The 25,004-nt window shown below is 43.7% G+C and overlaps 2 protein-coding genes across 2 annotated transcripts in view; one reads left to right on the forward strand and one right to left on the reverse strand.

Moving 5' to 3' along the window:
• The window catches only part of PITRM1 (pitrilysin metallopeptidase 1), a gene marked incomplete at its 5' end in the record, with an annotated part of 28,366 nt that extends 11,195 nt beyond the window's left edge, over positions 1-17,171 (forward strand). The window contains 15 exons of the mRNA XM_010147633.1: positions 2,614-2,748; positions 4,690-4,828; positions 5,894-6,010; positions 7,121-7,253; positions 7,929-8,049; positions 8,830-8,906; positions 9,214-9,379; positions 9,507-9,607; positions 10,543-10,663; positions 11,448-11,519; positions 12,723-12,835; positions 13,636-13,761; positions 15,232-15,377; positions 16,415-16,517; positions 17,072-17,171. Of these exons, the coding sequence (XP_010145935.1) occupies positions 2,614-2,748; positions 4,690-4,828; positions 5,894-6,010; positions 7,121-7,253; positions 7,929-8,049; positions 8,830-8,906; positions 9,214-9,379; positions 9,507-9,607; positions 10,543-10,663; positions 11,448-11,519; positions 12,723-12,835; positions 13,636-13,761; positions 15,232-15,377; positions 16,415-16,517; positions 17,072-17,165 (1,764 nt within the window). The remainder of the gene's footprint in view (positions 1-2,613; positions 2,749-4,689; positions 4,829-5,893; positions 6,011-7,120; positions 7,254-7,928; positions 8,050-8,829; positions 8,907-9,213; positions 9,380-9,506; positions 9,608-10,542; positions 10,664-11,447; positions 11,520-12,722; positions 12,836-13,635; positions 13,762-15,231; positions 15,378-16,414; positions 16,518-17,071) is intronic.
• A 1,184-nt stretch (positions 17,172-18,355) lies between these two features.
• Positions 18,356-25,004, reverse strand: part of PFKP (phosphofructokinase, platelet) — a 39,793-nt gene continuing 33,144 nt past the window's right edge. Inside the window, 8 exon segments of the mRNA XM_010147632.1 lie at positions 18,356-18,893; positions 19,403-19,508; positions 19,822-19,827; positions 20,427-20,526; positions 21,864-21,975; positions 22,914-22,975; positions 24,064-24,187; positions 24,189-24,214. Coding sequence (XP_010145934.1) covers positions 18,740-18,893; positions 19,403-19,508; positions 19,822-19,827; positions 20,427-20,526; positions 21,864-21,975; positions 22,914-22,975; positions 24,064-24,187; positions 24,189-24,214 — 690 coding nt within the window. The 3' untranslated portion in view covers positions 18,356-18,739.

The following is a 25,004-nucleotide window of genomic DNA, read 5'->3' on the forward strand; positions in this document are numbered from 1 at the left end:
TCAGGCAAAACAAGCCAAATTCTCTCAGCCTTTCTTCACAGGAGAGGTGCTCCAGCCCTCTTGGCATCTTCGTGGCCCTCCTCTGGACTCGCTCCAATGGGTCAATGTCTGTTGTATTTTGGGGGTCCCAGAGCTGGATGCAGTACTCCTGGCAGGGGTCTCACAACAGTGGAGTAGGGGGGGAGAATCGCCTCCCTCAACATGCTGTCCACGCTTCTTTTGATGCAGCCCAGGATATGGTTGGCATTCTGGGCTGCAAGCGCACATTGCGGCCTCATATCCAATTTTCCATCTACTGGTATTCCCAAGCCCTTCTCTGCAGGGATACTTTCAAACCATTTGTCATCCAACTTGTACTGATTGTGGGGGATTGCCCTGACCCTTGTGCAGGACCTTGGATGTGGCTTTGTTGAACTTCAGGAGGTTGGCACGGGCCCACACCTCAAGCCTGTCATGGCCCTTCTGGATGGCATCCCTTCCCTCCGGCATGTCAGCTGCACTGCTCAGCCCGTTGTCATCTGCCGACCTGCTGAGGGTGCGCTCCATCCTGCCATCTGTGTCAGTAGAGGTATTGAACAGTATTGCACCCCTAGGGGACAGGCACCCTTTACTACTGATCTCTGGATGTTGAGCCACTGACAACAACTGTTTGGTTGTGGCCATCCAGCCAATTCCTTATCCATCAAATAGTCCACCTGTCGAACCTGTAGCTCTAATTTAGCAACAGGAATGTTGTGTGGGACTGTGTCAGGTGTTACAGAAGTCAGGGTAGATGGACGTGAGCTTCTCTTCACTTACCCACAGCGCAGTTGCTCCGTTGCAGAATGCCACCTGATTAGTCAGGCACGATTTGCCTTTTGTGCAGCCATGTTGGCTATCAGCCGTGACAGCCTATGCAATTCTAAACATCACGCGTTAAGGATTCTCTAACTGCCATAAAGCATTCCCGTGCTGTGCTAGATAGGCAATTAGAAGGCTTGTCCTCTGCGTGATGTATTTATTTAAAACGCGGTATGGTGGGTGAAGCACTGGCTGAAGGCTGGGGCTCAGAGTTCTAGTAAATGGGGTAAAGTCTGGCTGGTTGCCGGTCACTAGCGGTGTTCTCCAGGGCTCAGTTATATGGCCAGTTCTCGTCGGTGTTTTTATCAACGACCTTTACACCGGGGTTGAGTGCAAGCTAAGTACGTTTGCTGATAATACTAAATTAGGAGGAATATGTTGTCCCATATAACGCCATGCTCAGCATATAAAGCAGGGGGGCAGAAGGAAGGGGTGACATTTAGAGTGTTGGTGTTTGTCTTCCCAAGTAACTGTTACTCATGATGGAGCCCTGTTTTCTTGGAGATGGTTGAACACCTGCCTGCCAATGGGAAGCTGTAAATGAATTCCTTGTTTTGCTTGGCTTGTGGGGCAGCTTTAGCTATTAAACTACCTTTATCCCAACCCACAAGCTTCCTCACTTCTACCCTTCTGATTTTCCCATCCCATCCCACTGTGAGGAGAGCGAGTGAGTGGCTGTGCGGGGCTGAGCTGCCGGCTGGGGTTAAATCGTGGCATGAAGGAAGTAGTCATGGCCCTAAGCCTGTCAGTGTTCAAGAAATGTTTGGGCAATGTTCTTAAATATATGGTTAAACTTCTAGGTTGCCTTACTGAGAACCAGCACTGAGTTGTAATGAGCTCATGGAAGCCTCAAATAAGAAGCGATTACTTTTATTTCAGGAGAATTATCTCCAGCATATTCTAAAAGAATACTATTCTTTAAAACACATTAGAGAATTTCCACAGAATAGATACTACTGAAAAAGTGTGGAAGGGTTGTGATATCTGATTGTAAGTAAAAAGGTAAGAAAAGAGAAGGTGGTTTTGACAGTCTGATGCATTTGTTTTCTGTGTGCTTTTAAGAGCTTTTTCTTTCAAATGCCTTGGGATTTGAAAGAAATTTGATTTTTTTCTCATTCACACAGAGTAGAAATGCAGAGGGTTTTGATATCTTGCCTTGCGGGTGTATTTGAAGAATTTTCAATAGCAGCTGGAGCAAGCTTAATAATCTCAAACTAGAGAATAAAACCAGAATGAAAAAACCTTCCAAAAGAAATATCCTGGGGATATTTCTGGTTATTTAGTATCTTCTTACTCCAAAGTTCCATCTACGTTACATGTTTGAGTTTACCTTATTATAAATCATTTCATCTGACTGATACAATAAAAGGGTAGACTGTAATATTTATGTAATACTTATTTTGTCCTATGAACAGCCTCTTCCTTCTTTCCTGGGCTGAAAATTGAATTTACTTTAAATGTGAGGACAGAAAGAATATTACAGTAGATTTCCAGAATGCAGGTACACACACCTATGTGAAAGAGAAGGAGAAAGAGAGGGAGGTTTGGTGAGATAAAGTTAGAAGAGAGAATGGAGAGAACAATGGTCAGATGATGATGGAATAGTCTTTTAATCTGAACACAAATTTTTTTCCCCCTCCAAATATATTAAACTACTCATTACATGTCTGCTATTAAAATATAAATGACAAGGTGGTTTTGGATCACAAATGCTGTCAGTTACAGAATTGCGGATGGATTGTCCTGCTTCCCTAATTATTCTTTCCTATTCAGTACATAGCCTCCTGCTGGAATCAAGATGGGGATCCAGTGGAGCTTCTGAAGATTGCAGATAAAGTGTCTCGGTTCAGGCAGTGCCTTAAAGAAAACCCCATGTTCCTTCAGGAAAAAGTTAAAACATATTTCAAGGTAGGAAAACTTATGGAATAATATCTGCAGTATTCATTTTTAAATCACAATTTTGCATTTAAAATGAGATTGGAGGCTAATTTTTATGACCGTACTGCCTGTTTTTAGGTGGGGATGAACAGCACCTTTGAATGATGCATGTTAATTTTAAATGATTCAACTGAAAACTCTTCAAATAAGGAAAAAATTCTGGTTGGACATTGGGAAACGCACATGAGAACACTGATAAAATGTTAATGTCGTAGTGAACTGTGATGCCTGATGCTGTAGATGGGCCCATGGGTGTTTCCTAATGAGAAGCTCAGACGTGAACAGAGAATTACGGACCTGGTTATGTGTCTAATCCAATCCTTGCTATTGGCATAATAAGATGTAGCTGCTCTTCCTTGAAGAGCTTTTAGTTGTAAGAAAGATTGCCCTGGTGTTCCTCACGTTCACTGAACTGCTGTCTGAATTTTCCTGTCAGTGCTAATTGCATTCTGCTTTTTTTTGTTTTCTTTATGTTCTACAGGAGTTTTTTAAGCATTTAAAACCAGTAAAGGCATTATAACACTGAATAGTTCTGAAGTCCTGAGTTAGTTAATGCCAGAAAGAAACAATCCAGGTTTTTTTGGGGGGTGTGGGGGGAGCCGTGTTGGTTTTTTTGTTGGTAAGTGTTTGTGGTGTGGTTGTTTTTGTTGTTTTTTCATGTCAAACTACTGAAGTTGTTTTGAAGGGCAGATCTATTACAGGTGACTGTCAAACTGATTTAATTGTGAGTTAATGCTGGCTCTCATACTCAGAGGCAACAACAGACAGTGGCATCAATAGAAGTATGTTTTCCTAAAGGCATTATTAGTGTTTGGAAGCAGTAGGGAGCTGCTAAGGTTTTGGCTTTTGTGAGGAAGACATACAGATGCAGTATTTTTGAGTGTCCTTTACTGAGCAGTTCTGCTGATGGGGGCTGAGGCAAAAACATGACTCAGTAGGAATTAATGGCAATAGTTGGATGTTTTTATATCAGGAGATTATGTGCTGTTTTACCCTGTTCCTGGAGATGATTAAAGCAGGAGGGCTAGGAGTAAGGGAGAGAATGCATCCTGTCCATTTGACTGTGCCTGGTTAATTTTGCATTCCCCTTTTCAACGCTGGAGTCAATCAGGTTTCCATATTTTTTTCATTATAAGCACAGGGGAGATAAACTCATAAAACAGAATCCCAAACATTGTCCCAGATTATTGGCAGTGTCTGTCAGTGACAGATGTTGCTGTTTGACTCCTACTTTGAAATGGGCAATAGTTGAGGTCATGATTTTTTGAATAGACTCCCAGTATTATATAAAATGGAAGCTGCTTGAGTAATTTTGTTACTAAAATTCCATAATCTGGTATAATAAGCAAAGTGAAACGCAACAGCAGTTATGACACTTGCACAATGCATGGAGTTCTCTGGCAGCAAGACTGTAAAGCGTTTCTGAGCAGGATAGGGCACGCACATTTTTACATCATACGGGATCTCTGTGCACTCAGGCTTGGGCAGGTTGAAAGGGGTGTTTAACGAAACCCTCCTGCGTTTAACCAGATTCCCCATCTTAGAACATTCTCCAGATAAAACTTCTGGCATGCCACGTGATAGTGTTAGGTGCAGTTGTTTAACCTTGATTTAATTAACCTAATGAGTAGTAGTTTGTACTGTTGAAGGTTTCTGACTCTATGCTACAGTTTTGCAGAAGGTTGTTTGTGCTTGTTCTTGTGGTGATCCTCTGCTCCCCACCCTCAGAGCAGACTCTTCTCTATGCAATGAAGAGTCCTCATTGTCTGTTTGTGATCCCTTCGATAACAGGCAAGCCACGCGATGCACGGGCTGTTTTTGTCTGCTGCTGCTGAAGCAATAGGCTGAGGTGAAACAGGAGGAAGTTGCTCTCAAATCAATAATGCTTTGTTTTGGGATATATTTCTGCAGGATAACCCACACAGATTGACTTTGTCAATGAGTCCAGAGGAAGACTATCATGATAAACAAGCAAAAATGGAAGCGGAAAAGCTGGAAAAAAAGGTCAATGCTCTTTGTGAAGAGGAAAAAACCCAAATTTTTGAAAAAGGTTAACATGCTTTTTCATATTTTAATTTGAGCAACTGCCTAAACACACAGCCATTTTTTTGTAGCTGGTGTTCTGTAATATTTCAGACGTTCTCAGGTGCCTTCCAGCATTCGATCTGAAAGGGATGATGTTTTTTCTTGGATGTTTGTGTGTATGTGTTAGGGGTTATGCAGTGTGGTGTATGACTGGTGTATTCCATTAGTTTTAACACTCAAAAAGAGAATCATCCATGTCTTCAGTAGGGCAGAAGAAAGGAAGTTATTTAAAATACTGATCTGCTTATTCTTTCCCATGTTAACTTGCACTAAGTGCAAGACAAATTCCACCATTTACCTTGAAGCTGTTTATTTTTGAGCATATGAGGTCTGCTCCACGCTCCTATAAAACTTCTGTTTTGTAATTTTATTTATCTTTTCTAGTGAAAAAACCAACAATAAAAATAATATTGTGTTTAACTTATTCTAGGTAATAACTTAAACTTGGAAGTCCTGGGCAGTCATCTAATTCTGTGAAAATCGTGATCTAGTCACAGAAACCCTCCAAAAAAGTGTTGTTAATCTTGTGAGGTGTTGGTACTAGGCAGGGGAGAAAATCAGATGGGGCTTTCTACTTACAAAGATAAATTGAGGGTACTTAGAGGTGACCAGCTAGAAGGTGAAAGAGGCTGAAATGTAAAATGAAAGTCAGCAATTCCGCTGCTGCAGCAGCAGTGTGCTGGCAGAGCACTTGAGTAAGAACCAGGGGCAATGGGTTAGAAAAAGGCTTCTTAACCCACAAGGTCTGTGTTGCCTGGGTTGGTGTTCACAGCGCTGGGTGACGGGGCGGGCTGGCAGGTGCCACTTCTTCAGGGTTTAAATTGCATGTTACTGTAAGCAGGGTATGAAGGGGGGATTGGAAAGAGAATTTACAAAAGTGTCCTGTTTGCAGTTGTGCCATGATAACCTGCAAAACTTGTTTCAGTAGAATATTTATAAGAGCTGTGTGTTTCTGATCTGTGTCAGCTTGGTAGGTTTTAACAGCACTTCAGCTGCAAATGACAAGCTGGTATTTTGGTCTCCTTGCTAGGTTTGGAACTGATTGCTCTTCAGAGCAAACCTCAGGATACCTCTTGTCTCCCAGCTCTAAAGGTGTCCGACATTGAGCCCAAAATCCCGTTCACTGTGCTGGAGACAACACTTGCAGGTTGGTGTAACCAGTATTTCGATCTCAAAAGAGCAACACTGTTGGATTGTTACCTAGCTGCTTGCACAGCTGTTGCTCTCGTGCTCTTTACAAAGCGGATGTACTCACTGCTGTCCTCCCTTTCGGTCCTTTCCCTCTGTCTGGTTGACCATCTCTGCAGCACAGGTCGTAGTGGGTCTGCAGACGCTGCTTGCCATGGCCTCTGAGGGGCAGTGTGGGGCTGTTCTCAGCTGGAACCAGCCACCCGCCCTTTCCAAGGGGGGCTGGAGGGAGCTCCCTGCCGCCTGCTTGCTCACTGCCTGCCCTGCCTTGCAGTCGGAGGAGTCTCTAGGTGGCATGTTCCTCTGCTCTTGAGCAATCTCCCCGCTTTCCAGAGGCTTATCCAGGAGTGCTGCCAGCACGCTTGGCAGCTTGTCCAGAGAGCCTTCCTTCCTGCTTTCCCTTCCTGCCCAGTTTTTACTGAATGTGGTCATAAAAAGAAAAAAAAACCCTTCTTCATAACTTCAATGCAAGCTTCTCCCTGCTTTGCCAGTGGCTGCCCTGTGGATTGATATGAGACTAGAAATTGTAAATTGCAATTTTGATACAGTTCTGTCTGTCTTGCAGGTAATATTGCTCAGCAGTATTTTTGACAGATGCTTGCCTGCAAAACTTGCCAGCAAGTGTCAAGTACTGTATAATTTTGATACTAAAATGACCTGGTTTTGTGAAAATTCTAGTGTGTATATTCTAATGCTCCAGCTTAGAATAGAACATCCAGTGCAGGAACCTGCTTTTCTTAGCTTTTGAGGTGATGAAGACAAAAAGGGAGGAAAAAAACTTCTTGAGTTGTTCAGAAAACTCATCACTCCTTTATTTGAATGTTGCCTCTGAAATGTGGCCTGTCTACAGAATTCTCTCTTCATATTGCCCAGGTATCCATTACCTTACCATAGTCAGAAACAATGAAAACACTTCAGTCCAGCATATTGCATAAGTTTAAACAAGAAGTGCCTACAGAAGATAACTCTAATAGGATGATCTTGTAAGAAATGGTTTTACTTTTATGTGTTTATAGTAGGGTTGTTTGGTTCTTTGCTTTTGTGGTTGTTTTTTTTTTTTTATCCCTAGCTGATGAAACTCCTGTCCAGTACTGTGCTCAGCCAACCAATGGGGTGGTGTATTTCAGAGCGGTTTCCAGCTTGAACACGCTTCCCGAGGAGCTCAAACCATACGTGCCGCTCTTCTGCAATGTCATTACAAAGTGAGAGGTTTTCTTTCTTAGAAGCTAAAGTAGTAAGATTTAATACAGCTTACCCAAATGATATTGCTTTTAGTAACTTCAGCAACTGCTCTTACTGCAGAAGGGAGATGCTGATAAGTTGGTCTCCTGCAGAAACAGTGGTCTTTCCTCTTCCCCAGAGTTGCCAACTCCTTTCCCCTTCTCCATAAGTCCTGCATTGCCTTGCTCCCCAGCATCGACACAAGGATTCCCTGAACAGATTGGAAAATGGATAAAAATGAAAAATAGCCTAGCAGAAATTAAAGTTTTTGCTTGGATAGATGTTTGACCACTATGTGGTCACAGGACCACTGATGATATCACAGGGGAAAGAGAGGCACAGGGCAGAACAAGTCGCCTAGGCTGGCTGGAATCTGTTATTTTCATTGGTGATAACAGCCTTTGTGGTCATAGCTTATGTGTAGTTCCATAACTGCAGTAGCAAGCCTGTACATAAAGCACAAAACTTAATACACCAGTTTGAATTAATAGGATGCTTTAATTGAAAAGCTATGAAGTAGTATGTCTGCTTGTTAACAACCCAAATTGTTTGGTTGCTATATTAGTACTGGCCTAAACAGTCTCCTTCACAAATGGCATATGGATCCTCATTTTGGCATACACTGCAAATGGAAATAAATCTCTCGTTTTTCACAGGATGGGATGTGGAGCCCTTGATTACAGGGAACAAGCCCAGAAAATAGAGCTAAAAACAGGTGGGATGTCTGTCAGCCCACATATCATTCCTGATGATTCACACCTGGATGTGTATGAACAGGTAAATTAATCATAACCTTCAGGACATTACACTTGCAGTAACAGCTCTGTAGTTACAGGTCAGTCAGGGCTTCCAGGTGGAGGGTCAGCTAATGCAGATGGAAAACTCAGTGTTTAAAAGGACTTGTGCATTTTTGTGCAAGATATAAATTTGACCATTACAATAATGTAGTATTTTCTTTCAAGGGGAGCGCTTGATGTGGTTATCCATTTTAAGGCAGTGCTTCACTAGCATCCGTCACAGCATTTTTGAATGCTGCAAAAAATTCTTGAAGAATGGCTCAATGTTATACACAGAGATGGCTGTTAACATGCATATGTCACTGTTAGTGTGGCTCAAACATGGAATGTTTGCAGGATCTTAGTATTGGGCATAACAGTCCCAGCAATATCCTCTTAAGTTTTTTTCAGACCTGCTGGGGTCTGCTGCTGTGGTTTGTTCCCCATGGATCGTGGAGTTGAATTAGGGAAACTTTGCAGAAAGGTGCATCCCCAGAACAGTTTTATTTGTACTTTATGGGAAGAATAAGGAATTCCATTTCTGAACTGCTACTTGCTGTTGAGCAGGAGGAATTGACAGGCTTGCTTTGTGTGAAGAACAGTCACGTTTCATGTTTGCTCTGACTTTGGTGGCACAGCCTGCTGCTGGCTTCGTGATGTGTAGCATTAGGTTGGCATCATTGCGTCACTTTCATAAGAAGTTACTGCATTTCTTAGCCCATTGCTTTGGTTGTCTTGTGCAAAGAGGTTTTTTTGTGTGTTTTTTTCTTTTTTCCTTCAGGGTGTGCTCTTTTCATCCCTGTGCTTGGATAGAAATCTGCCAGACATGATGCATTTGTGGAGTGAAATATTTAACAAGTACAGTACCTTGGGTTTTGTTTGTGTTTTCGTTTGTGTTTTGGGATTTTTTTTCCCCTGCTTCCTCCAACCATTCTCTTCGTAGAGATCCTACTTCGTGATTTCTTTTTATAAGTATTATCTTTGAGTGGTTCTAGTTTCTAAACCTAAGCATTCCATCATTTGCATGATAGTATAGTGAATTAAATGGAGAACCCACAGTCTTAAAAGCTCTTTGTGGCACTTGGGATGATGAATGATTCAGTATTATAAATTCCATTGGTGTGCTTTTGCATCAGACCTAGAGACCTGCTTCTGTTCTTTTCAGCCCTCGGTTTGAGGAGGAAGAGCATTTCAGAGTGCTGGTGAAGAAGACTGCCCAGGAGCTGTCGAATGGGATTCCAGATTGTGGACACCTCTATGCCTCCATCAGAGCCAGCAAAAACCTCACGCCTTCTGGAGAACTGCAAGAAATGTTCAGTGGGATGGATCAGGTGAAGAGTTCCTGGCGTGCTTTGGCGAGAGCCACATCGTCTGCGATGGCATTACGGTGCTTGCTTTGATAATTCTTTGTTGGCTGACTCTGTTGGCGTTGTCTTTCTGCCTTCCCTTCCCCCACAGGTGAAGCTCATGAAGAGAATAGCAGAAATGTCCGATATTAAACCAATACTACGCAAACTGCCACGCATTAAGAAGTATTTATTAAATAGTGACAACATCAGGTGAGTTCCAGCTAAAAAGAAAAGGACATTTTGGTTGGAGAGGCCATGGCCTGTGAATGGGTATTTCTCAGAGTGCTTCATGGAGTACCAGGGTTGTGTGAAATGCAGAGAAACTACAAAAATGTTCCCAGTTTAAATTCTCCTTGCTTGCAAAGCAGTGGCTATGGCTTATTTTGGTCCTTTATTTTAAGGAGGTGTGAGAAACTCATGGCAAATTTCATATGTAACTTGTACCAAAACTCTGTAAACAGCTGGGGGGATTTTACAGAAATCCTCAAAATCATCTTTTTAGGTTTTTTTTCCTTAAAGGTGCTCGGGAGACAAATAGTGTTGTATTGTGTCGTAACAGTAGAATGCAGTTTGTTTGGGATTTTTTTTTTATTCTCCTGCAAGGAAAATAGCGACATTCTGAAGCTGCTTTACGCATATAGTGGAGAAAGTAAGAGGACACTTCGGGGTGTTTAGTGTCAGACACATCAGTCACCCAAAAAAGTCCATGTGAAGTGACGTAAGTTGCAAAGCATGAAATGATGGATGAAATTATGGAAATATCTATTCTGTTCAAAACCATGGTAGTTCTGTCTGTGGAGAAAGAATACAGAAGGCATTAATTTCTTTGTGAGGCACTTAGGTTTTGTAGACGTGATGTTCTCCTGTCTTGTGCACACAAGTGGTTTGAGAGCTACTTCTGAAGTTCAGACCTGAAGGTTTTAGGGAAAGCAAAAGAAAAGTAAATGCACTGTGACTTTTTTTTGGTATATCAATTGCTGGATTATGAGTATCTTGCTTTTTTTCTGTGATAATGATTATCAGTGATTGCAGGTCCAATGTCTGCTGATCGAGTAGAAAATGTTCAGGAAGACAAAGTGGTGCAAATTTATAAAGGACTGTCCAAAGCCACAAAAATGTATTTAAAATCTTTGTGTTTTGAACAGGTGTTCAGTGAATGCAGCACCTCAGCAGATACCAGAAGCATCTAAAGAAGTAGAGAAATTTATAAAGGGCATAGCTAGAAGTAAAAAAGAGAGAAAACCTGTTCGTCCCCATGTGATTGAGGTAAGAAATGACTTCATTTGTGACTGTGGCAGCAAACACCGTTGGATTTGGTCTTGTGTAAAGACCACTGTGCAGTCGGGAGGTGGTTTGAGCTGGGATGCCATGTCTGTACAAAGCAATTGGCAAGAGTCAGCTCTGTGATAAGCTGCTCTGTTTTGCCGCAGAGGCTGTCTTCACTTCAATAAAACACAGTAGTAATCCTGCTGGTCAGGTGCCAAGCCCTACCCTGAGCTTAGTGCTTTTGCGTGGGGTGTGGAAAAATAAATTCTTCCTTTCTCTGTCGCATAAAACTGTGATTTCTTTTGGAGCTGAGCTTTACTTAAGTGTTGGCCAAAAGGAAACGGGGCACGATGCACAGTTCCTCAGTTGCGTACAGATTTGTTGCGTTATCTGGATGTTTGGGCCATTTGGCAGAAAATACGCTTGGCTCAATAAAGATGACAAAGGATCTGCTCTGTCAATATGCAAATCTGTCTTAAATTCTGAGGAGACTGGAGTAAGCTCCCAGTTCCCTATCCATGAGGGAAAGGATAGTCTGAAACTTTCTGGGCCTCGTTTAATCTGTCTTGGTGTCTCTCAGTGCCAAAAATTACTCTTGACAGGATATTTATTTGGCATTTGCTTAGAAGTTCAAATCCCAAGCAGTAATCAAGTAGCTTGCTTATGTTTGTGAAGACACAGTCCGATGGTGGTTTCACAGGGGTTTGAAGGGTAGGGGTTGCATCTGTAGTATTAGTCTAAATTGTTGAATCATCTTTTAATCTGAGGGCTGGGTCTCTTGTAGAAACCTTCAGAAGTCAAGCCTGTGGGAAGCGAAAGGCTTACTGGTTTGCAGATCACAAGGAAACTAGTTAATGTAAGTACCTTACTGGTTGGGGATATCTGTGTTAGGGGCTGTTATTGAGACTAATGGTCCATCTTAAGCTGTGACAGACGCTCTTGCTATTTGGAAGCGTACCACTGAAACACTGTGCCCTTCAGATCCACCCTCTGACTGAGTTGTGTCTAATAACTAGCCACTGGACTTCATCCCTCCATGTCATCCTTGCTGGTTTAGTGAACTTTACACCCATGTGTGCAGGCAAATACCTGCTTGTGCTCTGTCTTGTAAGCAGTGCTTTGTTTTACTCCTGGTTTCAGAACCAGACTTGTGTGGCGTCACTCTGCTTTAGCCCCGTCCCTCCCTTCCTCTCCTCCCTAAATGATTCTGAATGTGAACAACACCTGGCAGAAGAGCATTGCTGACAATTAAGTAACAATTAAAATCTGTATTTGGCTACAGGAGGGAAAGCCAGCTTAGTGTACCCTGAGCTCTCCTTCGAGGAGAAAGCAGGGAGAGCTCAGCCGTGGTCCTGCTTGCTGCCCAGTCACGTACATGCTGCTGGGCACGGCCAGAGGTGTGTGAGGGGCTGGGAAGCAGGTCTTTGTAGTTAAGAAAGGCTTAATGGGGCCATGAAAGTTACTGGAGGCATGTAAGGCTCTGATTAGCTTAAGTAAGCACAGAAGCAGGTGTATGTGTGAAAGAGCTGAAGTGAGTGCTGCAGAGACGTGGAGACAGACACACGGAGGACTGGAAGTTGTGAAACGGAGCTGTAAGGAACAATGGAGTTTGTTGCAGGCGATGTTTGCATATAGCTGCTGCTGTTCATTGTTTGTGGGGATTCTTTGAGCTTCAGTTTCTGAAGCTGACTTCAGTACCTAAAATGGAGTGGCTGGAGTGAAATACAGTGTGGTGACCATGCAGTTCTGTGGCTGGAGAAGTGGAGAGTCAGGAATGCTCGAGGAAGCATGCCAGGCAGTACTCCTCGGTTGCTCAAGGCCTGTGCGATTGAGAAGCCGGTGTGCAGGGGCGGGTGCTGATGTACAGTGTCCATGTGCTTCTGTTTCCCAAGGGAAGTCTGTGTACTGGGTTGTTGATATGGGAACAAGCAAAATGTGATCGCAGCGTAGGTCATGCGGTAGCTTTAGCGTTTGTGCATCACTGTGTTTGGCAGAATTTCATAGTTCTCAAATGGGTGAATTACCTCGTTTGTGCTGCAACAACGCATGTTTCTTGTAGGATCCTACTTTCAAGCCATGCCAGATGAAGACCCATTTTGTGCTTCCCTTCCCAGTGAACTACATTGGGGAATGCATTCGGACAGTTCCCTACGCAGCTGCAGACTATGCAAGGTGGGAGACGGCACCGGCGGGGAGCCTGTGTGTGTGTTGCATAGCGCAGACCCAAGTGGAGGGCATCAGGCTGACTGCAGGAGGTGGAGTGTCGGTAGCAAACGCTTTGCAGTGCGTTTGTCTCGCACTGGTGATGGAGCAGTCTTTGCATGGCTGGGTCCAGAAATGCCCTGTTCTGGTAAATGATGAGATTAATGAGGGGCCACTGTCCCCTAACTTCCGAATAAACAGCCCTGCCAACTTGGATGTGTCAGAGGTGACAATCCTCTGGCACGTAACAAAGTTTAGGAGGCTGCTCTTGTATTCCACTGAGGTGAAGTAATTGAGGGATGTGCCCAAGCCGTTGCTCCTCTTACAGTGCTGTCACGCTATTCATCTGTTACTAAATACTGAGTACGGTTACGGTTACTGCTGTAGCTTGCAAGGAGCAGTGCACTGCAAATGGGGATCTCGCTGAACCTCCGAGTAAGCTGCAACTATTGCTGTTGTCCAGTTAATTTAACGTCTTTGCTGTTGGCATTTCTCTCATCACAGCCTTCGAATTCTTGCACGGCTGATGACAGGCTGCTCTTATATTTCACTGAGGTGAAGTAATCGAGGGATGTGCCCAAGCCGTTGCCCCTCTTACAGTGCTGTCACACTATTCATCAGTTATTAAATACTGAGTACGGTTACTGCTGTAGCTTGCAAGGAGCAGTGCACTGCAAATGGGGATCTCACTGAACCTCCGAGTAAGCTGCAACTATTACTGTTGTCCAGTTAATCTAACGTCTTTGCTGTTGGCATTTCTCTCATCACAGCCTTCGAATTCTTGCACGGCTGATGACAGCGAAGTTCCTGCATAGAGAAATCAGAGAGAAAGGAGGGGCTTATGGTGGAGGTGCTAAACTTAGTCACAGTGGCGTATTCACTTTCTACTCCTACAGGTAACAGTAAGTTCGTTCTTTCCTGTCCGTGTCGGAGGGGACGGCTGACTGCACTTACATTATCTTTTCTTTGACTTACTCGTTGCTCTCTTTAAAGATCAAGTGAAATAAAAAGAATGTTGAATCACAAGAAAGTGATTCAGTGCTGATGGTTTTCAGATTAGTCGCTTCAGGTGTATGAATTCTGTTGATAAACCCCTCCTTGCTCTCTCTGGTCTCTGCCCTTGGGAAGGGCTGACTGACCTTTGCTGGCAGCAACTGTTGTTGTGTCTCGACTCAGACATTTACTGTCTTGGTATCAGATTTATGTAAAACTGGCTTCCACTTGCTCCTTCCTGGGTTGAGGAACCCCTAAAAAAAGGGAAATCAAGACTGTTCTAAATTTGAGACCAGGAAGCAGAATGATGATGTTCCCTGAGGTCCTTGAGTTTGAAAACCATCAGCTTCCTGACTGGCTGGAATCATCAGCCGTTCAGCAGAGCACCGCTGGTGATCAGCGGGAATTGCTTGGGGTTGCTTCGCCCTCTCTTTTGCCAGTCCCGAACAGGTACCTTGCACTGGTCTTACCAAAGCACTCTGGGATGACATCTGAACTGGGGGAATTAAGGACTAGTTATAATCCCCACTGGAAATACCCTGTGGCTGGAGTCCAGGCTGCAGTCGTTTCCCAGAGCAAAGGCGGCCTAGCCCAGTGCTTGGTCGGGATTCCTGCCTGCAGTCCGAGCAGCCTTGCCTCTACGAGGCTTCAGCGTGGTAGGACTTGTCCTGTTTAGTATTTCAGCAGTTGTTGACCTGTTGCACCTGTTTGACAGAGAGCAGGAACAGGTGTAGCAGGAAACACAACTCAGAGAAGATACGGCGTATCATAAATACCACAGTTGCTGATGGCAGTTGCGCTTCCTACGCTGCTGCAGCAAACCAATGGCGTGCCGTCAATTGTAGAATCACAGGATGGTTTGGGTTGGAAGGGACCTTAAAGACCATGTAGTTCCAGCCCCCTGCCATGGGCAGGGACACCCTCCACTCGATCATCCAGCCGGGCCTTGAACACTTCCAGGGATGGGGCATCCACAGCTTCTCTGACAAACCTGTTCCAGTGCTGGTTTACCAGCCTCTTGAATACCAACACACACCACTCTGGATCTGCTGTTACGGAACTGCGTTTGTGTACCTAAACTCAAAATGAGCCTGGTTTACAGCACCTCTTTCTTTGGGGGTGGAAAAAAGAAAGAACCAGACTCCAACATCCCACACACCACACACACACACACACACACACACACCCCCGAAGAAAAACCAACCCCAAAACCTCATTTTGTAAACAAAAAGGAAGTTTGCCATTTGGTTTAATCCCCACGTATGTACGTTTGCATGCTGCGTAGCAACTGCGAATGAAACGAGAACAAAGCAGTTGGAGTATTTCAGGTTTTAAGACTGAAGTAATTAATTTTACTTTTTTTTTCCCCTAAGAGACCCAAACTCGTTAGCCACCTTGAAAACATTTGAAAAAGCAGTTGAATGGGCCAAATCAGGAGATTTCACCCAACAAGATATTGAGGAAGCTAAGCTAGCAGTATTTGCTGCTGTGGATGCACCAATAGCTCCTTCGGATAAAGGTACGTTCCCACCAGCCTCCCGGTGCTGCCGATGTTTGTGGTTTTGAGTTGAAAGGGAAGAAAACAGTCTGCTGAACTATATCGTGTGATACAACTTGGACTGGGGAGATGCAAGACGGTTCAGTCCAGACAGTTGGAGGAAGCATTCCGTTTCTCCTGTTCCCGTTCAGAATCACCACGTGCATTCGGTTTTCGCGTTCTTGCTGCTCCTGGGCGTCAGGTGAATACAGCTGGAAGGCTGAGGAAACAATTTTAGGCTTTGCAAGGGCCTTAAATGCAAGTGAGAAGCAGCACTCGCCTTTCTGATTCAGGGAGAAGTTGAAGGATTGTTTTCCTGACGCAGGTCTGGATATTGGCTGTCACTGACCTTTGGGGATACTTTTTGGAGGAAGTTAAAGCATGACAGTGTCTGCTGCAGTGGTGTGTGGGGTCTGCTGTGTGTGGACTTAGGATGGCATGTGTTGTCCTCTCTGCGTACTTAGGATGGCTTGGTGGCATCTTCACAACTTCCCGGTTTGCTCACACACTGCTGTGCTCTCCTCGCCTCTCCCTCCCTCCCCCCTTATCAGCTACTTCAAAACCTGCGACGGTAGAGTACGCTCCTCCCCTGTAACGGCGTTGTATGGTTAAAAACAGTGTTATGTTAATATGTACCTGCATTAACACTAACTCATTAAACAAGAAAACTTTAAATGAAGCTAAAGGAACTTAGTTTTGGTCTGGACAACTTAAAGTGATCAGGTTTTCAGAACCACCATGATCTTCAGATTGTTGACAAACTGATTCCATCTGCCAGTATAGAAAACTAATTTCTTCTTCCCTAAATGGGTAACTCCTACTGCCTCAGAAAACGGATTTACCCAGTTCTAACCTTTTGATTTACAGTTAGGTTCCATCTCGGAACACCGGCCTAACCATCATCTCCTCTTCCCCTCCAGCACACAAACCTGTCGTAGCTTGCACGTGTTCACGCACTTGGTGTAACGGAGATTCCGGAACACCGATGCACTCTGCCTGCCTTTTCCTCTTTCTCCTAGGAATGGATCACTTCCTATACGGGATTTCAGATGGAATGAAGCAGTCGCACAGAGAACAGCTTTTTGCTGTGACTGGCGATAACCTGGTCGAGGTATCAAACAGGTAGGTCTGTGCTCAGCTGAAGAAAACGTCTTGTGGAATGCAACCAAAACTTAGATTTGAGGAAGGACACAGTGTGCAGCAATTGTCATAATAAGGTTCTTGGATGTCTTTCCTTCTGTCCTACTTTCACTGTTTGCAGCATTAACCCAGAGAGAGAGATGTTCCTTACTCCCTGTGTATCTCATTTTAGCAGGTGTGACTTCCTCCTGCAGTCTGAGTTGGCAGGAGGTGGTTTTACTTTTGAAGGGGCCACAGACTGCCTGGAGAAGTGCCCTCAGCCCCCCAGCCCCTGGCTGTGGCAGCTGCTTCTTCCAGACTAGTGACATTTTGTGCTACTTCAGAATTCCACTTTAGACTTCAGAATCCCCCCCCGGCCCCCCTGAAGGATGCGAGGTTAAGGAGAGAGGCTGGATAGGCTGTTGGAATAACACTGTAAATCCAAAAGATGCTGTAAAAGCACTTTTTCCCCAAGGTGGGAATAGTTTCAGCTCATATAGCAGAGTTAGGGGTAACCTAGTGCAGCAGTTTCTCCTTTCTTTGTTTTTTCCCTGCAGGTATCTTGCAGCTGGGAAGTGCACACGTGGTCAAGCTGTACTCGGCCCAGAAAATGCAGATATCGCCAAAGATCCCTCTTGGGTCAAGCGATGAATTGCTGCTGAACATCCAAGCTAAGGCAAAACCCAATCTGTGTGACTGTGTAATCAGTGTTCTGTAGTAACTTCTAACCGTGCTGTGCTCCAGCTTCAGTGGTCATTGCCGCTTTTAACAGCGTCCAACAAACCAGTTAAAAGCTGTCCTTGAAATAACTATGTGAAAACTTCTCTAACCACACAGTGTTTGAGAGCAACGATGACTTGCTCTGTTATGGCAAAGACAGACCTTAATGTTTTACTGAAGACTCACTCCTCAGTCACATATGAATACTATATAAATTAAATATTTTTGTATATGTAAAACTGTTGTTTCCAGTGGTGTTTGTTTGAAATCGTGGCTGCTGTTGGGTGTGTAAAACTTGGAGAGCAAGTCTGGTGCCAGCAGCTGCGGTAATTCCAGCTCCAATAGCGTATCTTAAAGTTGCTGCGGTTAAAAAGCTCGTAGTTGGATCTTGGGATCAAGCTGGTGGTCTGCTGTGAGACGAGCCACTGCCTGTCCCAGCCCCTGCCTCTTGGCACCCCCTTGATGCTCTTAGCTGAGTGTCCTGCAGGGCCTGAAGCGTTTACTTTGAGAAAATTTGAGTGTTCAAAGCAGGCCGGCTGCTGGCATACTGCAGCTAGGAATAATGGAATAGGACTCCGGTTCGATTTTGCTGGTTTTTGGAAACAGGGCCATGATTAAGAGGGATGGCTGGGGGCATTCATATTGTGCTGCTAGAGGTGAAATTCTTGGACCAGTGCAAGCTGGCCTAGAGCAAAAGCATTTGCCAAGAATGTTTTCATTAATCAAGAACTAAAGAAAAAAAAAACTATGTCCCTTGAACTGCTAGGTTTCATTCCTTGGTGGGGCAGTTGTAGCTCCCTTGGCATCAGCTACCTGTAGGCAGAGCAGCTCTGTGACAGCACAGCCTCCCTCCATCAAGCCAAGTTGGTGATGAACAGCAATGTCCCAGACAACTCACTGCTGCCTTGGTGCACGCTAAATTCCACGCATCTTGCCTATTTGGGCAAAACTCAGTCATGTTTGGATGTGACACAGCCTAGTGTTTAACATTTTGTCAAGTTCCAGATCAACACATGAGCTGCTGTGAGGGAACAGACTGGCAAAGCCAGCCAAAAACTAACTTCAATTTTACCCTTTTTTACCATTATGGGGATCAAAAAGCAGGCCAGACACATAACTTGTGAAGTTTGCAACAGTACTTTATTTCACTTCAGGTACATTAAGCACATCCTGTAACTCAACACAAAGCTAGCCATCTACACGTATTTTTGGGGTGTAAGTACTCTCAAACAAAGTGCAGTAGATGAGTAACTTACAGAGTGCATAGAACAGTGTCGCACTTGCTCTTAAAGGGCAGGATTGGAACTGGTGCTTCTCCATTAGGTGCTAAGGGCTTGTTTCAAACGTAACACAAACACAGGACAAAATCTGTGTGACAGCTGAATGCCTTGCTTGACATAAAGTGCTGGTACAATAATTTAAGTGTTACAAAACGAAGCTGTAACGATTCTAAAGCATTGTTACTCACAATGTGCATCTATTACAGGAATCTAAAGGGGATGTCTTTAGATGGCTCCTGGTTCCGCTTCCTTTGGGCTGTGCATAGCAACATGCTCCAGCTGGCCGGAGTCTGAAACGTCGTAACTGGTCTTGTACTTGGCCAGGATTTTCATCAGTGGGCGCAGCTTCAGCCACCACTGCTCCCTGGGGATCCTGTGTCTGTGGTGGGAGGAAAAAAATAGATGAGGTGATTTACGTGGTAGCAAAGACACATTTTGTAGGTCATTTGACAACACTAATGGCTCCCTTACAACTACAGTCAGGTATTGACACTTATGGTGGGACATAAACACTGACCCCAATGGGGAGAAACTGAAGAAACCAACAGCTTTTACAGATGTTTCCTATAGGCAAGTGCAATACCCAGCTGGGTGCAAAAATGCTGCCCTGCTAAAGAGCAGCAGAGGTGAAGCAATTCTGGGCCTTAGAGCAGAGACAACTATGAGAACGTTATTTAAAAGGACAGTGGAGTCCCAGAATTTCTAACAGGAGACTTCCAAGTCTAAGAGAAAGGAGGAAGGGGCAAGCAAACAATCCAGGGGAATCACTGGCTGAACGCAGGCCCAAGACAAGAGGGAATGAAACAGCTGGCAAAGGCTGAGTGTCAGCACAGTGGGGAAGATGCTCCTTCAGTGTGGCAAGAGGAAGCCTGAGCAGCGTGTACGTACACAAAGTCTGTTTCACTCTTCAGCTCAGCCACAGGTTGGAAGACCAGGTTGCGTCTACGCATCCCCAGCAAACAGACGGAGTCATCCGTGTTGGCAAACACTTTTCCTAAAGAGAATTAAATAATTCAGGATCTTTCTTAGTCACACACATGAGGGCAAACACCCTTTTGCTGTAATTAAATGGAATGGGGAGCTCAACAGTAGCTTAATTCCAGTTACTGAATATTTAATGTAATGATAAAACACCAATTAGTACTTTAATAGGGTTAGGAATTCTTCACTTTCGTAATTTAGCTTTGGTGATTAGCAATGAAAATACAGTGTAATTAGGCAACAATAAGGCTGAATTTTAACATCCCATTTAAAATTAGATTTTAGTAAACAGTGCTTTACAAAAATTCCCAAAGAAGACACATTACCTTCTTCTGTCTCCCATGTAGCCACCATGAAACAAAAAGGAAGAACAGATGTAACTATATAACCATCAATTCCTTCACACACGAAAACTGCAGTCACACTGGCATTTGTTAAAGACAGGACAGCACAAGGGGTAACAGGTTTAAGTTAAAGTGGGGAGGTTTAGATTAGATATCAGGAAGAAGTTCTTCACAGAGAGGGTGGTGAGGCACTGGAACAGGTTGCCCAGAGGAGCTGTGGATGCCCCATCCCTGGAAGTGTTCAAGGCCAGGCTGGATGTGGCTTTGAGCAACTTGGGCTATGGAAGGTGTCCCTGCCCATGGCAGGGGGGTTGGAACTGGATGATCTTTAAGGTCCCTTCCAACCCAAACCATCCTGTGATTCTGTGACAGAGAAGAAAACAGCTCCCTGAATCACTGACCCCACGTGAGGGGATGTCTGGCAGCAGGAAGCACAGCAAGGCACTACCGCCCAACAAACGTCATGGAGGGACAGAACCACGTTGGCTAACACACTCCTGTACGCTCCCCCGTGTTTCAGCAGTAGTCCCTCACGCCGACAGCTAACCCAAGACAGGCACAAGAGAGAGCGCCAAGTATTTCTGCACCTTTTCGGTAGGTTTCTTTCAGTTTTTTGGAGATCCACTGCATAGCTTTTGCAGAAATTTTTGTCCCGAAGTTTCTGTCGAATGGCGAAGGCGCACCACCCTGTGTGAAGAGGGAACTGCGGGTTAGTTCAGTCACGAACCAGTGCATGTCATCTCTCTTAAAGGCCTGCTCTGCCTCTTATTTCCGCTTCCCCCACTCGGAGAGAGGAACAAGCCATAAACCCCACCACGCAAATCAAGCGAGAACATTTAAGACTTGCGTTAAGAACTCGTAGAATTCTCACGGACTCACTAACACTTTTCCCCTGGATAAACGCAGGGCCCCATTTCCCCTTTCTTCCGCTTCCCCTGGGGCAGATCCTACCGCACTACCACAGGGCAACCCAGCGCGATGCAGCCAGGGAAGGTCACGGGACGGATGTCCCCGAGGAGCTCAAGCAACGCCAGCGCTGACCCTGTGAAGCGCAGCGCTCTTGCAGCCAGAGTCAGGAAGGCCATAAATAATGCCATGTATGTAATACCAGGACAGAACAACTGAGGTGGGACTTCCTAGACTGCTAATTGCGTAATTCCTGGTTTTTGGCTGCTTTCAATGCCAGGTATTACAGCAGCCTATACAACATAGGGTTCTGGGGCAAGAAGTGTCGTACTGGGTTTTTTTTAAGCCCTGTCTGCATTTTATGAAGTGTGACTCTTTTGTCCGTTGTCAGTGCAGCTGATGGGACTGAAATCACACATGAAGCAGCTCCTTCCAAACAGATTGTCTGACCAATGCTAGTCTTGCCCTTCAGAATAAACCTGGTTAAATTTTATGCCGTGAGTGCCAACTCTGGTGCTGAACAATCTAAAAACACATGAGTAAGGGGAATATACATACATCTGGAAATGACTTCAATGGAAAGACAGTCGTTTCACGACTGGTACTTGAGAAATTTGGCTCTAGAGGTCTTTTTTATTCTACGTGAGTCTTCTGCCCGCTGACAAGCACAACAGTGAGTCAGAGAGATGCCAGGTACTGTGACCACAAGGAGTAGCTCACTACTGTCTCCTTAATGAAATCTCATCCTACAGGAGTTGGAAGCTGGATACGTGATGGATGGGCAGAAAAGCATTCTAAGGAGGTATTACAATAACAAGAAGATAGCTGTATTATCTATTTTTAAGAAGTGTAATTGTTTATTAATGAGACAGGAATTAAAAAAAATCAATATAAAATACTGAATTGAAATTAAAAAAAATAATCTAATGCTTTTCCTTAGATTTTTAAGGAATTGCAATAAAATATAATGCTAACAAAAACTTCTGAATTACCTACAAACAAAAATCCTCACTTTTTTCTTTAATCCAGAGTCAAAACCTTGCCTGAAATGCTGGACTAGCGTGCACGCCCTGTTCACACCAAGTTAGGCCTGTCTGTAATTTTCAGGTCATTCGTACCTGCTGCATGTGGCCCAATACATTTTTTCGACAGTCAAACACTCCTTTTCCTTCCTCGGAATACAGCTGATAAATGAAGTCAGTTGTGTAGTTCTCGTTGCAGTTCTCATTCCTGCAAGAATTAAGGCCAGATACAGTCAGCAAACATACTGTTAAGCAGATCACTGTGGGGATATTTCCATCTAATCACGTATGTTCATTTTCATGTAACATGTTTGTGGTTCTGAAGGCTGCATTACTTTTACTGACATCACTGGCAGGTCACTTGGAATCCTCTCTTGAATAAGGGAGTGAAAAACACCATTTGAGGTCTGACAAGTTCGTTATGCAGAGGAAAAACTGAGTTAGAACAAAAAGTCAACACGCAGTGTCATTCTGCCCTTTATAAAAGCATGGATAAGGGCTAGCACCTCAGGCCGTTCCTTGCCAATACTGTAACGTAGGACATTTTTTTCACCCTAGTCATAAACTAGTAGAACCTGAACAAATACAAAAGTATCCTCCTACAATTTATTGTGGTGTTCGTTTTTCAGCCCTTCACAACTCAGCATACTGAAAGTAAGTACTCGAGAAGCTACAGCCCGATTCATGTTGCCCAAGGAGGTGTAATTTTAAAATATGCTGATCAAAATGTCTTAAATGCTTTGATTTTTGTAAGCTATTTGATTGTGTGTTCTCCTAAAAGCTAAGTAGGATTTTTATAGCAAAGGCCACACTGCATGTGTACACATCGGCTCGTTTTCACACGATCTTTAGTAAGCAAGAACCTACAATAAAATACAAAGGCGATGAGAAAATAGGCTGAAAAGCAGGACAAAACACTAGATTGTAGAGTAAATATATTTACATAGAAAGAAGGAAATTTCGGCCTTGAGCATCCAGACAGATCCCAGACTTGCCTTCTGGAGATACAGCTTTAGCAGAAATCCCACGCTAAAGGAATAATCAAGGAATACAGACTTGGAGTGCCTTTGTAAGTGGCCGAAGAGCCTGCTTGGCTGGAAGTGCTCAGCATCACCGATGCCATCTATTTCAACTACTTTTGCTTACCTCAGCACCAGACCACGCTGGATACTGGTTTTCATTTTTTCAGTCAAATGTTCCACATTAGCCTGGAAACAACAGAAGTATTAAGAAGCCATACAGAACTCTGAAACAACTGTAATGAGCCTACGTATCCTGTGAACTTTGTGAAGTGTTCCACATCAACCATTACCTGCAAATTCAAATAATCAGCATGTTTTTGGAGAGCCTGGATAATACAGTGTGTAGGGCTATACATCTTGGGTTAAATAACTTCTTCCTCCCTGCCACAAATCACTGATTTCAACAGCAACACAAAGTTGTAGGTTTTTGTATGCTCTTCTGGTATAGCACAAAGTTGGATAACGTCAGTATGCACAAAAAGATAGAAATTGCCACTAAAAATTGTACCTTGCCCTAACTCCCAGTCCTTGCAAATATCCTGCTATGGATACAGCTATGTCCTGCTGTGCTGGTACTCCCATGTATGACACGAAAAGTACGTGCCACTGAGAAATGAGTGGAGAGGAATTCCGATTCATTTCATACCTCTCTCCCTTCCAGGAAATTTGTGTCTGTAGCTCTGTATTTGCCCATGCCTGCCACTAGCACCAACGACCTCAGGCGTGTAAAAGCCTCACAGGGGAGAAGTTCCATTATCGGCTTACACCCCCGTCTCTGATCCTAAAAGCCCGAGATCGTTATATTGTACTAACACCTCCAAACAAGCTCTGAATAGTTGTGGTATCGATGCCAGGATCTCGTACACCCGTTCAACTCCCGGCAGGAACAGCCATCCAACACAATGGAAAAGGTACTTATTTCCACCCCCCCCAACTTTTGTTTTTCTTTTAAAACTACCCAGGTCTGTTTATTTACATGCCACGTGAATTTCAAACAGAAGAATAAAAATGAAACAAATCACTTCTCAGTGTTAATGACCAATACAATCATTTTGTCAGTCAGCTGATGCCAAAAGTAACCGGTGTATGTTCCTTGATACACACGGCATGAGAACCAGCACGACCTGGAAGTGCTACTGACGAACGACACAATCTAAACATCTGGGGTTTTTGTAACATGAGCCATCTCCTTCAAATATACACACTAAACTGCATGTGTACAGCAATTTCAGGATCTACTTAGAAACGAGGAAACCATTTCTGACGCTGTGTACCTGGAGCTCTCGAATATCAAACTGTTCTTCGAAGATGTAAGCAGCATCAGCTCCTGCCGCAAGGGCCCCCATGTTGGCCAGGTAACCACAGTAACCACCCATGGTCTCAATGATGAAGACACGAGGCCGACTGTTTGATGCGATCACACGTCTAATCAAAGACAAGATACTGTAAGTTTAAAATAAAAACAGCCTGAATTTCTGTGTTTATGTCATGCAATTTTATGTAACTTAACGGTAAAAGAGGTTAAAGAATTTAAAATACACATCCTAAAAAATTCCAACATAGCGTAACCCATTTAACTACAATTATTACCAAATAAAGCGATTTTTATAAATCATACAGTGAACAACACAGTCAAAATAAAGTGTCTTGCTACTATCAGTTCTTTTATTTATTTGCTTCCTGCAAATATTAAAACAAGACTTAATTGTGATTTGTGCATGCAATCAGAAGTTGTGATGGCTTTCTAACAAAAGATACAAATAGATACAAAGGAGCTTTTTAATTAGCTCTGGTATGAGTAAGTTTCTTTTCTTTAACTCTACTGATTACTGAAGAGTTTATTTCTTCTTAATATTGATTTTAAAATTCACTGCATTCCCATTCATACTCAACAGTAACAGTCTACTAAATTCCTGAACATGTAGTGCCCTACTGTTTACTTTCCAGTAATGATATCCACATAAATATAATTCTTTTAAGCACTACAGGAGCTTATTTTTCTAATGTTTTTGGGTTTTTATTAATAGGTACATACTTACTATGAAATACCGCAACCTCTGCTTTCATCTTACTCTGACCAGTACAAGAAACTTTCTCCACAAAGAGATCTGTTCCTTACATGCCACCAATTAACACCAATAGTTACTAGTGATGCCTAAGAGACTTGGAAAATAACAGAGAAAATATCCAGTGTGGTAGGACCTAAGAAACTTAG

Source organism: Eurypyga helias, unplaced genomic scaffold (assembly GCF_000690775.1).
Source record: "Eurypyga helias isolate BGI_N326 unplaced genomic scaffold, ASM69077v1 scaffold9122, whole genome shotgun sequence".
NCBI classification, from domain to species: Eukaryota; Metazoa; Chordata; class Aves; order Eurypygiformes; family Eurypygidae; genus Eurypyga; species Eurypyga helias.